Source organism: Peromyscus eremicus, chromosome 5 (genome assembly GCF_949786415.1).
Source record: "Peromyscus eremicus chromosome 5, PerEre_H2_v1, whole genome shotgun sequence".
Classification (NCBI taxonomy): Eukaryota; Metazoa; Chordata; class Mammalia; order Rodentia; family Cricetidae; genus Peromyscus; species Peromyscus eremicus.
This window is the reverse complement of record NC_081420.1, coordinates 63,812,948-63,827,217: the sequence shown is the minus strand read 5'-3', so window position 1 is coordinate 63,827,217 and position 14,270 is coordinate 63,812,948. Positions and strand designations below refer to the sequence as shown.

The 14,270-nt window shown below is 43.8% G+C and overlaps 2 protein-coding genes across 5 annotated transcripts; one reads left to right on the top strand and one right to left on the bottom strand.

The window, feature by feature from the left end:
• Window positions 1–69: 69 nt before the first annotated feature.
• Window positions 70–4,067, bottom strand: Rpp38 (ribonuclease P/MRP subunit p38). Of its 3 annotated transcripts, none has more exons than XM_059263590.1 (2): window positions 3,862–4,067; window positions 70–1,001 (listed from the first exon to the last, which is right to left on the bottom strand). In XM_059263590.1, the coding sequence occupies exon 2, from the start codon at window positions 989–991 to the stop codon at window positions 149–151; it is 843 nt and encodes a 280-aa protein (XP_059119573.1). In that variant the 5' UTR covers window positions 992–1,001; window positions 3,862–4,067; the 3' UTR covers window positions 70–148. The 3 variants fall into 3 exon arrangements, with proteins under 3 accessions (XP_059119573.1, XP_059119572.1, XP_059119574.1); XM_059263589.1 differs by lacking the exon at window positions 3,862–4,067 and adding an exon at window positions 3,209–3,795; XM_059263591.1 differs by lacking the exon at window positions 3,862–4,067 and adding an exon at window positions 3,514–3,795.
• A 4,955-nt stretch (window positions 4,068–9,022) lies between these two features.
• On the top strand, window positions 9,023–14,270 carry Acbd7 (acyl-CoA binding domain containing 7). Of its 2 annotated transcripts, none has more exons than XM_059263592.1 (4): window positions 9,023–9,132; window positions 13,560–13,680; window positions 13,781–13,843; window positions 13,931–14,270. In XM_059263592.1, exons 1-4 carry the CDS (start codon window positions 9,121–9,123, stop codon window positions 14,002–14,004), a joined length of 270 nt encoding a protein of 89 aa, XP_059119575.1. In that variant the 5' UTR covers window positions 9,023–9,120; the 3' UTR covers window positions 14,005–14,270. The 2 variants fall into 2 exon arrangements, with proteins under 2 accessions (XP_059119575.1, XP_059119576.1); XM_059263593.1 differs by having other exon boundaries at window positions 13,560–13,677; window positions 13,931–14,268.

Genomic DNA, 14,270 nt, shown 5'->3' with positions numbered 1-14,270 from the left:
GTTTCAGCATATCTGTCCCACCCAGTTAGAAAGACTTGCCATTCTGAAAGAAGACCTCCATGCAGAATATACGTAAACATACTCTACTTTATTTGTTTTAAAGCTTATTTAGACCATATCCTTTCATGAAATGACAAGTTCATATAAACTACTTTGAAATGGATTTTTTACTTTTGGGTGGTTTCCTTATCTTATTAGGGTTGGGAATGAGTTTCTTTATTTTAAGGGGTTGTAGTGTTACAGGAGAAGCCTGCCCACCTTCAGCAAGCTTTCTCTTACTAAGTTTTGTAAGGTCATCAAATGAAGTGTCCAAAATCTCTTTGTCCTGGCTTTCCAAAGATTCAGTCTCTAAATTGTCTTTGGGATCTTGGGTTCTGTCTTGAAGCCATGGCACATGTAAGCTGGGCACCCTGGGAATGATGGCTCTTACTTCCTCAGCGAAGTCCGGGGTGTTCTTTCTGAAGCCCAAGGCTAGCACACATTTTAAGCCAATGGCAGGAGCAATTCTCTGGCTGAGCTGAGGAACCTGACAAGCAGGAACAGTTCTGCTTATACTCAGCTGAATCAAGTGTGAGGTGATGATGGCGGGCTTGACGGACTTGCACACTAGAACGAGGAGCAGTTCATTCCTCTCCAGGGCTCTAGTGACTTCATTAACGCCAATGACCAGCTGTTTTCTGACATGTACGGGTGTCCACCCTGACACCTGCAGGTCCCCATCATGCTCCTCTTTCAGATCCTCACTAGTCTCAACATCTGGGCTGCATCTTTGCTTTTTTACAAAAGGTTTTTTTTTCTTTTTCTTATCTTCAATTTTCTGAAGGCCAATCAATTTAAACTTGTCTTCGAGTGTCTGTAATATAAAATGTATGTCCTCTCTTTCCAAGGTGCTCCAGGAAATGACATATGGGTTGTTCAGTGATGTCTTTACAACCAGAGGTCTAGTCTTCCGAATAGATCCCCTCTTTGGTGCTTGAGGGGCTGCAGCCATCTTGAAAACCCTTCAGAAAGAAACAAGATGAAAAAATTCTCATGTTAGTTAGCAATGCATGTTCTGAGAATATTTTGGTTATATTCTCTAGTTTTGTCTTTTACTCCTGATTGATGTGCTACAGCAGGTCTAATTATATATGCCCACAGGTAACCATTCACATAACTTCTCAGGTAAAATGAACTGATTTTAATTTTCCCTATCTTTTCATGATACATAGGCAATGTGAGAATGACTGGTATTAATCTTAAGAGATTTGTTAGCATCTTCTAAGCTCTGGACTTCTCATTTTTTAAAAATTAGTAACACAAGGTTTGGGGATCATACATAGAGCACATGTGGAGGTCAGAGTAGGTCTATCGAACTAGGTTCTCTCCTTCCACCATTGGAATCATGGGGCAGAACTCATGTCACAGGCCTGGTGGTAACTGCCTTTACCCTCTGAACCATCTCAAGGGCCCCTCCCTCATTCGTTAACAGCACATAATCACTGAGCTCCTCCATTGGGAAGATGGTGTTCTAGGCACAGCTGCTGGTAGGCAACAAGACCCCGTGTCCGCCTTCAGAGCTTACCTGTAGTCTCTGAGATTCAAAATTAACCAGATCAGATTTTCAGAACCAAATCTATGTAATCTATGTCCATGGCTAAAACTTCTATTTTGTATCCCTTTGTAAGTCTCCTTCCTCCCATGATCTCTAAGTTCTTCCTAAAACATTTTAAACATACGGGCACATTTTCCCTTCACATGATTACAAGAATGACTGCTTTGGCAGGCAATTTCATGAAAACTTAAGAAAATTTTGTGATGAAATTGAGAGATTAATCCATTAGGGAGAAATAAAAGGGTTGGGCTCCTTCTGAAAGCATATTAGAAGACAGTGGCCTATTCTAGTCTTCCTAGAGACTACGTTATTAATCTTAGACTTACTAGGATGCTCTCGATTGCTCTCTAGTTGGGCATTCTTTCACTTAGATCCAGTTTGTCCTAACCAAAGGCAACCACATACTTCCTTCTCTGTTTTCTCCTTCCTAGAGTTCAACTATAAAGACCCAGTTGACAAATTTTAAGCAAGTCCCCTCTAATTTAGGTTCCTCTAATTCAGGGCACTTTCTCCACATACCCAATTCCCTAACATGCCAGGAAACAGACTCACAGCCTAAACTCAGACTTAGTTTTTCTGAAGACTCATTTTAATCATGGCTCCATCTTAGAAATAATCTGGTAAAAAGATGCCCAGGTTAACTGGGAAAAGAACCAACATTTGGAAATGTTGGTGTGGTACAGGTCACCTTTCTAAACTGGCCAGCCCTAAAAATGCTGTTGCAGACTCACTCCTGGATCCTGATCTTTCTAGTCACCTTCCATATATAAAGCCAGAATTCCAGTGAGAGCTGCAACCTTGCTACAGACACTGTCTATGATACTTTTTCCTTCCCCACACTGCACTGCACTCTTCCAATCCATCCCTCATTACCTCTATGCTCCCCACAAGCTCAGAGATTGAAGAACAGAAGACCATCAAAATCTAGTGAGGTGACTGCCAGAAACTGGTATCTGGCTGTAGGTGGCCCAGACAAAATGACCAGGAAGCAAGACAATGGCATGGTTCCACCACTGTTCTTACTAAACTGCAGATCAGTTTTTGTATCTGCCTAGCCCATTGGTGTAAGAGAGACATTCACACTTGGATGCTCTGCAACCAAGGGGCAGCAAGATTGGGATCACTTCTCTGATGCAGAACCTGGAAGAGGAGATGAAAAAAGTCACGTCTGCATAAGGTGGCCGCCATGCAGTATGAATTTTTTGTTTTGTTTTTCAAGACAGGGTTTCTCTGTGTAGTTTTGGTGCCTGTCCTGGATTTCGCTCTGTGGAACAGGCTGGCCTCGAACTCACAGAGATCCGCCTGGCTCTGCCTCCCGAGTGCTGGGATTGAAGGCGTGCGCCGCCACCCTCGCCCGGCTGCAGTGTGAATTTTTAAAAATGCTGATATAAAGAACTGCTTCACAGACGAACAGGGCAGACTTGCCAAGTGCCTTGCTATCTATGTCTGCAAGCTGCTACTGCCTACAGGATCAACTGCAAACTCAAAGGTTTACCTTTTACCCTCCCATTTCTCACCCATCACGCACATTATAGACTCGGGCTATTTAATGAAGCCTCTGGTTTCTCATGTCCTTATTCACCATATACCCTGCCTAGGATACTACTCACATACCACATCGTTTCTTTATCAAATTCTTACGGATTATCCTTGATGCCCCGGGCCGTCAGGCGTTGTGCAAAGCCAAAGCCCTCTGCAGGTAATAAAAACGGCTCATTTTACAGGTAGTGAGGTATCTTAGGGAGCAGAGAGGAGCGGCCTTCATTGAGAGGGTCAGGAAAAGGCGGCTCTCTGGAGGAAATGAACGCTATCGAAAGAATTCCTTCCAAACGAAGTAGGGAGCGGGCAGCGGGGTATCTCGGAAGAGTATTAAAGCAAGTTCAGTGTCGCTGGGACGGAGATGCTAGGGTTGGAGTTACCGGGTAAGGACAGGATGGTGGAGTGGCGCGATTAGAAAGGCATCCCCGAAAGGCCTTGATTCTGGGAAGGGCCCCTGGAAAGGCTGTCGGCAGCAGAGAAGCTCCCGTGGTCTCGGGAGACGCAGGGGTACCCACGTTACCCTACACGAGGGAAACCCCCGGAAGTAGACTGAGAAGAGCCGGGGAGGGCCTCGGGGACCTGGCACTGGGTGGCCGCAGCTGTCCGCAGTCCCCTTCCCACCTGGCACCGAGCCCGCCCGCGGTGACCCGGGTGCCCACGGGCTGGGACTCGGACCGCAGGCGCGCGCCCCCTTTGCAGAAGCGCCCTGCGGAGACCACGTGACATACCGATTCAGTACAGCAACTCCTCCGCCATCACTGGGGTCCGAAGGCCGGCTCCACGTGCGCTTGCGCTGCGCCTGCGCAGAAGGCTAGCTCTGCCAGCCTGCCTCCTGCATTACGTCACACCCAGTAAGGGACTTCAGCAGCAGCCTGGCGACAGCGGAAGGTCCCTCGGTAAAATCCCTAAGCGCGGGACAAAGCTCTGGGGCCGCACTGCGCAGGCGTATGATCTGTCTCGCGAGAGTCTGTGGTTGCCGTAGTAACCAGCCGCTCTCGGTCGGGACTAGTTGTCTAAAGATGACGTCCTAACCAGTGGTTGGGTTCTGGCTCTTTCTGGTTTTAGCCCAGTTTAGCCCGGTTGCTTCTGGCATGGAACTCTGGCCCGCTCTCTCTTTTTGTACTCGGATCGCAAAGCTCCAGCCTTTATAGCCATCCATTCTCTGCACATGTCGCCGCGCCACGAAAATCAAATAAGTAGGGGTTGGTGGGTTGGATGTCGTTACAATTTATGTGGAGAATTTTGAGCCAACTCAAAGGGAAATTAAGGGCTGCTTTCAGTTCCACAGCAGTACTCCAGAATATTCCAGCGTTATCTGTTGTACCTGCTGCACCAATGCTTATGAAGCCCGGCGGTGGTGGCCCTCGCCTTTAATCCCAGCACTCGGGAGGCAGAGGCAGGCGGATCTCTGTGGGTTCGAGGCCAGTTTGGGCTATAGAACTGGCCTTGAGTTCCAGGGCAGCTAGAGCTACACAAAGAAAACCTGTCTCGAAAAACCAAAAGGAAGAAAAAAATGTATGAATGGGATCACAGTGGAATTATGGACAACTGGCTAAACAGTGGAATAACGGATTCAAGATTAAAACCTAAATCTGTTGGCTACATTTGACCAAATGTCTTTATCCTTTCTGTCATTTTCTAATGAATTTGGGAGGACTCAAGTCCTTCTCTATGTCTTCCTCCTTTTCTCGGTGTCTTCATTGCTCATTTTAGACTCTAAAATTTAGAATCTAGCATTTTCATTATTCACCACCTATTTGACATAAATAACAAAAAGGATTGCTTTTGGTCCAAGATTGTTGCAGTGTTTACAGGAAAAGCGCGCTGTGGATTTTTATCACAAATAGATGAATAAGAATGAAGCCAGTACGCGTTTGGAGTGTACTGACAGGCTTTTTGTTTTATAAAATGTTCTTTACACTAACTTGGAGTCATGTAGCGCTAAAGACAAATCGAAATACTAAAGTTTCACATAAAATCCTGGCACTTGGGAGACTGAGTCGGGAGGATCTAGAATTTAAGGTCAGCCTGGACTACTTCCTTCCGACCACCAATCTCAGCTACAGGGCACACACACACATACACACACACACACACACACACACATACACACACACAAACACATACATACACACATACACACAAACACATACACACACATAGGCACATACACAAGAAAGAAAGAAAGAAAGAAAGAAAGAAAGAAAGAAAGAAAGAAAGAAAGAAAGAAAGAAAGAAAAGGGTGGGAGGGAGAGAGGAAGGAAGGAAGAAAGAAAGGAAGGAAGGAAGAGAAAGAAAGAAAGAAAGAAGAAAGAAAGAAAGAAAGAAGAAAGAAAGAAAGAAAGAAAGAAGAAAGAAAGAAAGAAAGAGAGAGAGAGAGAAAGAAAGAAAAGGAAACCAAGAAAAATGAGAGGCACGAGGGGGAGAGAAAAAGAAGTAAGAGGGTAAGGGGAAAAGGAGGAAATGGCTATGGATGTGTTGTCTCACTAAAGTTCCAGACTTAAAGTTTACCCATGACCTGACCTTTCGCCTCCTACATTACAAGACTTTGGAGCCAGGCTGCTAAGTTAGAACCCTAACCTTCCCACTGACTAGTGTGCCTACGCCCGGGGCAGGTGATGAAGTGATAAAAATAGCGCCTATCCTGAGGATTAGAAGAGAATTCTGTATAAGATGCTTACCACAGTGCCTGCCACATAGTAAGTGCCAGACAAACTGAACCATGGTGGCCCAGTGACATCTGTGGCAGAATTAAGTTCATAAAAATTAAATATATCCTCTACTATTTTAGTCCCTGTTTACTGCATGAAAGTTGGCAACATTTCCACAAGAATTTTATCAAAAAGAACATTCTATATCTCAAAGGTAATTTCCTCCATCTGTGTGACACAAACATTACAACAAAAATAAAAGGTATTTTAACGGTTTTTTTAATCATTTGTGATGATGCAGTCACCCCCACACGTTTTTGTTCAGTTATCTACTAACATTTCATATAGATGTGTGCTAAAAAAAACCCCAGTAATATCAATTCAGTTTGTGTGTAGAATTTTTTCTACAAAACATTTTCCAGTATGTCTCAAAATATGCTTCCTGTAGTTTCCTTAATTAATATAATTTGGTATCCTATTCCAAATGGTCAACTTTACTTTTCAATGACTGCTGTTATTTTAAAATAATAGTTAAGTTTATGAACACCTCATAGAAGCTTTTAGTAACTTAGAAGGTTTATAGAAGCTTTCTTTTTGTATTAATTCTTGAACTGTTAGATTAAAAGGTTACAACAATATAACATTAGTTTCAGATTCTGGGTAAGAAATTGTAGCAGTAGAGCTGACAAAAGCCTTATCAATAAAAAAAAATGTGCAACAAGTGAACACCAGATTCTTCTTTTCTTCCATGAAATCCTGACTTTTGTTCTGTATCTGTGTGCTATTGTGATTTTGTGGTTTCTGCAAAGATAACTGTTAATACTAATGATTTGATTTTCAGTTTTTTATTAGTGTGTAGTAATTGTCTAAAATACTGGTTTCATTATGGCTTTTCTTGCATGTCTACAATTAGTCCAACTTTTGAAAATTCATTAACTGGGAATGGGCTTTAATGATGAGCTGCCAAACCAAAGAACAGACTTCAAGTCTGTGCTATTGGAAGTCCATGGGACACCCCAAAGGGCATCCGTGTCTGTGGCTGCAATGTGAACGGAAGGTGTCATCAATTGTTATCAAAAAGAACATTCTATATCTCAAAGGTAATTTCCTCCATCTGTGTGACACAAACATTACAACAAAAATAAAAGGTATTTTAAAGGTTTTTTTAATCATTTGTGATGATGCAGTCACCCCCACACGTTTTTGTTCAGTTATCTACTAACATTTCATATAGATGTGTGCTAAAAAAAACCCAGTAATATCAATTCAGTTTGTGTGCAGAATTTTTTCTACAAAACATTTTCCAGTATGTCTCAAAATATGCTCCCTGTAGTTTCCTTAATTAATATAATTTGGTATCCTATTCCAAATGGTCAATTTTACTTTTCAATGACTGCTGTTATTTTAAAATAATAGTTAAGTTTATGAACTAAGTTTATGCCTGGTGTTTCCCAGGCAATGGTATGGTAGCGGTACCACCCTTCCACAGGTCAGGCCAGAAAGGAGAAAAGGCACCTGATTAGACTGAGACCATCTGTTTATACTCGAGTAAGCACAAAACAACATGATGTCAGTTCCCTGTACCTCAAATTCCCTGGGACAATATCCTTAATCCCTGATGTCAGACAACAGGTGTCATGTGTATTCTCTCTGTGTTTAAGAACCAACTTTGAACTTTTGCATACAGTGCTTTAGTCTTAACGCAGGAAGCCACTACGCCCAAAGGTGGAACCGTCGGCAGGGAAAGGGAAGGGAACCGCCACAGGCCCGACTGAAATTAGAGAAATGGGTGATGGCAGCCTCGGAGAGTCGTGCAGGGCTCTGGCATCTGAGTGGAGGACAGCAGCTAAGAAAGGAGATCTTGAACATTCTGGGATGCTTATCATCCCAGCACTTGGGAAACTGAGGCAGGAGGATCACAAGGTGGAGGCCAGCCTGTGATGGAATTCAAGGGCAACTTGGGATTCATGAGACTCTATCTTAAAAACAGTAAACATTCCAGCATAAAAGAGAGCAGTGTGGCTTCCCTTTACTAACTTCTTTTTTTTTTTTTTTTTTTTTTTGGTTTTCTGAGACAGGGTTTCTCTGTGTAGCTTTGCGCCTTTCCTGGGACTCACTTGGTAGCCCAGGTTGGCCTCGAACTCACAGAGATCCACCTGGCTCTGCCTCCCGAGTGCTGGGATTAAAGGCGTGCGCCACCACCGCCCGGCCCAACCTTTACTAACTTCTTATAACGACTACAGTGTCAAAAGGTCTCAGCTGAGGCTGCAGATGGACACTTTGAGCAGCCACAACTAGACTAACAGAACATGCTCACTGTTCTGAAGCTAACTTTTGCTCTTGGATCCCACCATGCACTTCCCATGTCCAAGGCCACATGCTGCCCAGACACTGCTCCAAAACTGCCTTTTGTCCCGTAGTTAGAAATTAATGTCACCACCAAAAACTAATCAGAAAGGGGAAAAAAGCAAGATTCACATGAATAAAGTAGCAAAATCTTTCTAAAATACATTTTACACAAAACCATGTTAGAAAGCTTGGGGGCCATTTTTTTTTCTCCATCACCAGTTCTATTGTTCTGTGTTTAAACTCGGTCTCTCTAAAAACGGGGTGTTTTTTCTTCTGTCCACATCTCCACAAATCTGTTTTAATCTGTCAGACACAAAATTCTCCTCCTGAACTGGAATCTTTGTCCAGTTCTCCAGAAGTGTAGCAAAATGCGGTTCAAGGCTTCATCCCCAGACCTTGCAAACTCCAAGTGATGGTGAATTCGCACCCTGGGAGATCTTGGTCCCACTACACAGGCTGCAGCCTTTGCTGTATTTAAATGCCGGCGGAGAGGAGTGCAGCTCGAGTTTAGAACTTACATTTTTGCTTTCTTAAGGTTCACAAGCCCCTGGTCCCTTTTCACTCCTGATGAGAGGTGGTACTTGACAGATCCCAGTAATCGCCACTCACTCCCCAGATTTATAAAATCACAGAGGAAGGATCAAGGACTCCCAGGTGAGGTCCAAGTCCTGGGGAGACCTCTCTTAGCTTCCTGCAAACAACCTCTTGAGAATAAAAAAAAAAATTTTTTTTTTCAAGTTTGAGCCAGGAGCGGAGAAATAATCTAGCAAACTTCTCCAAGGAGAGACAACCCAGGCAGGCTCTCCGAGAGACTGGGCGGGTACAGGCCACAGCCCGGCTCCGCCCTCCAGCTCCCGTGACCAATTAGAGTTGTTCATGCCCAGAGCCTGACCTTAAAGAGGAGGAGCGCTTCTCTTGAAGAAAGTGGCCAAGCCCTGGAGACTGGGACCAGAGCCGGAGAGCCACAGCATACCTTACCTCATCACTATGTCCCTGCAGGTAAGCTAGATCTGGGAAGGCTTTGCAGGCGCGATGCTCCGAGAAGGGAGCGCTCTGATGGGGCGAGAAGAGGCATGATAGCTCCGGGGCAGGGCAGGGGCAAGTGGAGCGCTCCGCAGCGCCCGGCTGCGACCCTGCAGTCACTCCTTACACCTGCCTAAGCGCCTTGATGTTGCCCCGTAGACCGAACCGCACTATCTGTTGACAAAGACCCAGGCTCCCCATAGCAACCCTTCTGGGCCCCAGGGATGGTTGGTATAAATTACCCAGACCTAAAAAACTGACAAGCTCCTGGGAACCCTCCTTCATCACTGTCTTAACAACTCAGGGAAGCAGGTGACATCCACTGGGGTCTCCGCGTCCCTTTGCTCTTGGGTCCTTGGGAGGTTTTCACAGGCAAGTGTTTTGTTGAATAGCAGAGCTAGTTACTCTATGAAGCTCTGACCTTACCGTTTTATTGATAGAAGTGGAACGATAATAAATATGAATAAATTAAAAACCAGGAGAACCTCCCCTGGTAGATAACCACATGCTAGGTTGCTTCCTTATATGTCTTTTTTCCATATGTATATAAGTATAGGTATGTGAGCATAATACATCCGTGATTTGTTTTTATATGTAAGTTATATTAGGAGCATTTTCTCATTAGATCACCTTCTGAGACACACATCTCTAACGCTTAACATTTTATATCAAGAGTATAGCCAACTTCTTTAACTATTTCTTCAGGCAAGATGTTTTCATGGGTGAATGACATACCCCAGAGACATGGAGGCTTGCATCTCCCAATTAGTCTGTGGCATGTTAATTTCTCTGTGTGTGTGCCTCAGTCGTCTTATCTCAGGGTGGAGGAGAAGGGCCTGGTGCCTGCTAGCAAACCTGGTAATCTAAGTCCAACTCTTGGAACACATGAGGTAGATGGAGAGAACTGACTCTTGCAATTGTTCCCTAGCCTCTGCATGCACGCCATGGTACGTGTGCACGCGCACACGCACAATAGTAAATGTGGAGTAAATAAAAGCGGAGCAGAGAGGCCATTAGATGAGCCGCATGGGCGGCGTTTAAAACAGCAGTGGGTAAGAGTATCTTTGGTTGCCTTAAAAATATTTTCAGCCAGGCGGTGGTGGCGCACGCCTTTAATCCCAGCACTCGGGAGGCAGAGCCAGGTGGATCTCTGTGAGTTCGAGGCCAGCCTGGGCTACCAAGCGAGTTCTAGGAAAGGCGCAAAGCTACACAGAGAAACCCTGTCTCGAAAAACCTAAATAAATAAATAAAAATTTAAAAAAATTTCATTGAGGATTTAAAGGTTAAGGGACATCACGAGGGGGCAAGAGACTAAGGCATGTGAATAGTAACCATGACAACAGGGCAGCGCTAGAAAAGTAGTTCAAGGAATCAAAACTGATACAAGGGCATGGGTTTCTAGTATGATCAATGTTAAAATGCATTAAGCCTATTATTGCTGGGACAAAACTTTCTTTCACTTTGCTAAAATAAAATTCTAGTTTTAGCCAGACAGTGGTGGCACACACCTCCCAGCACTTGAGCAGGCAGATCTCTGTAGGTTGAGGCCAGCCTGGTCTACAGAGTGAGATCCAGGACAGCCAGTATTGTTACACAAAGAAACCTTGTCTCAAAAAGCCAAAAACCAAAAAAAAAAAAAAAAAAGGATTCTAGTTTTAAAACATAGGCTTGCTTAATATCAGTATCAGTCAGATCACGGAATGTTTGATTTGTAATCACTGCAATTATTTATACTTAAAGAATAAAGTAGGTGTTACAAATGAATTTTTCTTAAAACATATGCTTATTATTTCAATTTTAAATTCTTACTAATGAAATAATATAATAAAAAATACAATATATTCTAGAAGGGGATAGTCCAAGCCAGGTATGGCAGTACACACCAGTCATCCCAGCACTCAGGACGTGGAGACAGGAGGATTGGGGGTCCACAGCCATCCTTAGCTATATGGCAGATTCAAAGCAGCGCTGTGCTACATGAGGCCCTGTCTCAGAAAAAAACACACCAAAACAAGAAGTAGCTCAAGCAGGGAAGAAGGACAAAGGCAGATTGGAAGTCCGTTTAAGAAACTAAGGGGATTTGGCATGTGTGGACCAGTCGGTAGGGCACTTATTTAGAATGCAGGAGTCCTGGATTCACTTGAAACCACTGGAAAAACTGAAGTAGGAGGATCATTTAAACCTGGATATTCCGGGATAGCCTGGACAACATAGTGAAACCCTAACACACACACACACACACACACACATACACACACACACACACACACACACACACACATCTATACTGGTGATTCATTTGCACACTGAGAGAACTGTAGGTAAGTACTTGTTACAAAGACCATACCCAGGGAAGCCTGGTAGATACAAAAGATGAGGTATTTTTATAACTTGTACCTGGGTCTAAAATGATTTCAAAAATCAAAATGTTAGCTTATAGTAAAACTAAAAAGAACACTGAAAAGCCAGCAGTAGTAGCTGGTTAGCGTATTCAAACCTCTTCTCTCTTCAGAATGGAAATGGCACTGGGATGGAAATCATGAACCTCCTGGGTGCTGTTAGTGGCTCACTAGTGGAAGAGACAGGGAGGGCACATTCACCATTGTCCTGGAAGTGAAGACAGAGATGGAATTCCTAATTCAGTTATCTCCCAACTTTATTTGTAAATTGTAATACAGGTCTTTCGTTTTGTTTGGGTTAACTTTTTTTTTTTTTTTTGAAAAGGAGTCTTGCTATGTAGCTCAGGCTAGCCTCAAACTTTATCTGGTCCTGCTGCCTCAGCTTTTCTCGTGCTAGGACTCCAGGTGTTCACTTTCACACCTGGCCTGACAGTCATCTCACTTAGACACATTTCCTTGTTAGATGATGAAGGTGCCGCAGTGGACTGGGTGATGTGTCTCTTCCGGGCTGGAGATGCAGCTCAGTGGTAGAATGTTTGCAAGAGGCCCTGGGTTTATCCCAAAACATCACAGAAAGTGGTGAGGTGGGAGGAGGGGGTGATTTTACAGTCGGAAGACACACACACACACACACACACACACACACACACACACACGTGATTCAAATAATTTCAGTACCTTGACTGTGGGATTTATCTTCCTAGTTCAGTCCTTCAACAAGGAAGAATTGCTCAAAGGGCTTTATCAAGGTCGTATGTAAGCTGACTGACTGTTGGATTCACTTTCTCCAGAAAGTGAAGGTAAAGTGTGAGTCACCCTCAGAGGCTATCTTCAGAGGGGTGAGATTTGAATGGGAGTATCCAGAGGCCCCAAGTCATTCTTTGAGATGGTGTTCTGTGCTCCTTGTGAGTTCATCCCTGCCACAGGACGGGTGGGAACAGGAGGGCCTTGGAGCACAGTCATGAGCAGGGAAGGGCATTGTTCACAAGGGAGAGGAAGATCACAAGGACAAACATCCAACAAGGATGCTGAAAACTCAATTAGCCAGAACAGAAATGCCTGCCACAGGAGCCCAGCTCTCTGGGCACAGGAATTAGGGAAGGTGGCATTCCTTTTGCCCAGAATGCTTTGAAATTCACTGTCGGGGGCTGGAGAGATGGCTCAGAGGGTAAGAGCACTGGCTGCTCTTCCAGAGGTCCTGAGTTCAATTCCCAGCAACCACATGGTGGCTCACAACCACCTGTAATGAGATCTGGTGCTCTCTTCTGGCCTGCAGGCGTACATGCTGTATACATAATAAATAAATAAATCTTTAAAAAAAAAAAAGAAAGAAATTTACTGTCAATGGCTGCACATGTAAAAGATATGCCAATGGTGATAACGTTCTGATCCACCCACCAAGGATATACGTAACAGTCTTTGTTCAGGCTCTTGCCATGGGTCAGTAGACAAGGACTTGACAATAGATATTAAGGTGACTAGTTATGCCTGCCCTTTATTGTGAATATATGGGGAAAAGAAACCGATGTGATTTGACCCACCCTGTATATTCAACACTAGCGAATTCTGCCTTGATTGTCAGGAGCAGCTTTTCTAACTTGTGTCTTCCAACTGGATACCTGCACACTCTTACCCAAGATGCATTGCAAATACCAGCTTCTTGAGGCAGGCTCCTTCTGAGATGCTTCTCTCTAGCCACTCCACCTCTGTGGTCACACCCATGGCTGCTCACCAGCTTTTCTCTTGGTAAAGTGATTTCTCTTCAGCATTTGTTATACACGGAGGGAGGAGAGGAGACGGAGAGATTACAACAATTTTTTCCTTAGGATAAGACACATTTGCCATTCCACCCAAAGTAAGCTAACCAACTTCTCTCTACCGGAAATCAGTTGACATGAGACTTATAATAAAAAAAAATTAGATTTTATGGGTATATCTTGCTTGCAGGTGTGTGTACGCACCACATGTGTGTGTTTTGTGTGTCCTGGATGTCTTTTGCCCTAGGCTGATTTTGACCAGGCCACACAAGACGTGAGGAAGCTGAAAAGCAGACCTGAAGATGAAGAGCTCAAAGAACTCTACGGGCTCTACAAACAGTCCATCATTGGAGACATCAACATTGGTGGTACCCAATCATTGTTTTAGACAGATCGATATACTTGTTGGCGCAGGGTTTGTAGACGGGCACAGTGAGAAGTAACATTAAAACTCTCTCCTTTTGGCAGCGTGTCCAGCAATGTTAGATTTGAAGGGCAAGGCCAAGTGGGAAGCATGGAGCCTCCAGAAAGGTTGTTAACCCTTAAATAAGGCTAGAAGAGACCTTTTTCACCTCCTACCATACCAGTCAGTGCGATAACATGTTTGTCTCTCTCTAGGGTTGTCGAAGGAAGACGCCATGAGTGCCTACATTTCTAAAGCAAGAGAGCTGATTGAGAAATATGGGATTTAGAATTTGACAGGGGAGACAGATCTGCTTTGGAAGCCTTCATACAGCATCATGACGTTTAGGGGGAAATGCATTAGTAACTCTAAAAATCATGTGTATTTTTCCTATTAGCACGAATTTTAATACTTAGGACTGTGTCAACATAGTTACCTAGTTTTACTTGCTTGTGCAAGGTGACTTTTTAAAATTCCTTTTCAAAAATTGTTTTGTAGTATGCATATAAACTTGAATAAATATCTGTTCCTTTTTTGCATTTGTGTCTGTGTGTG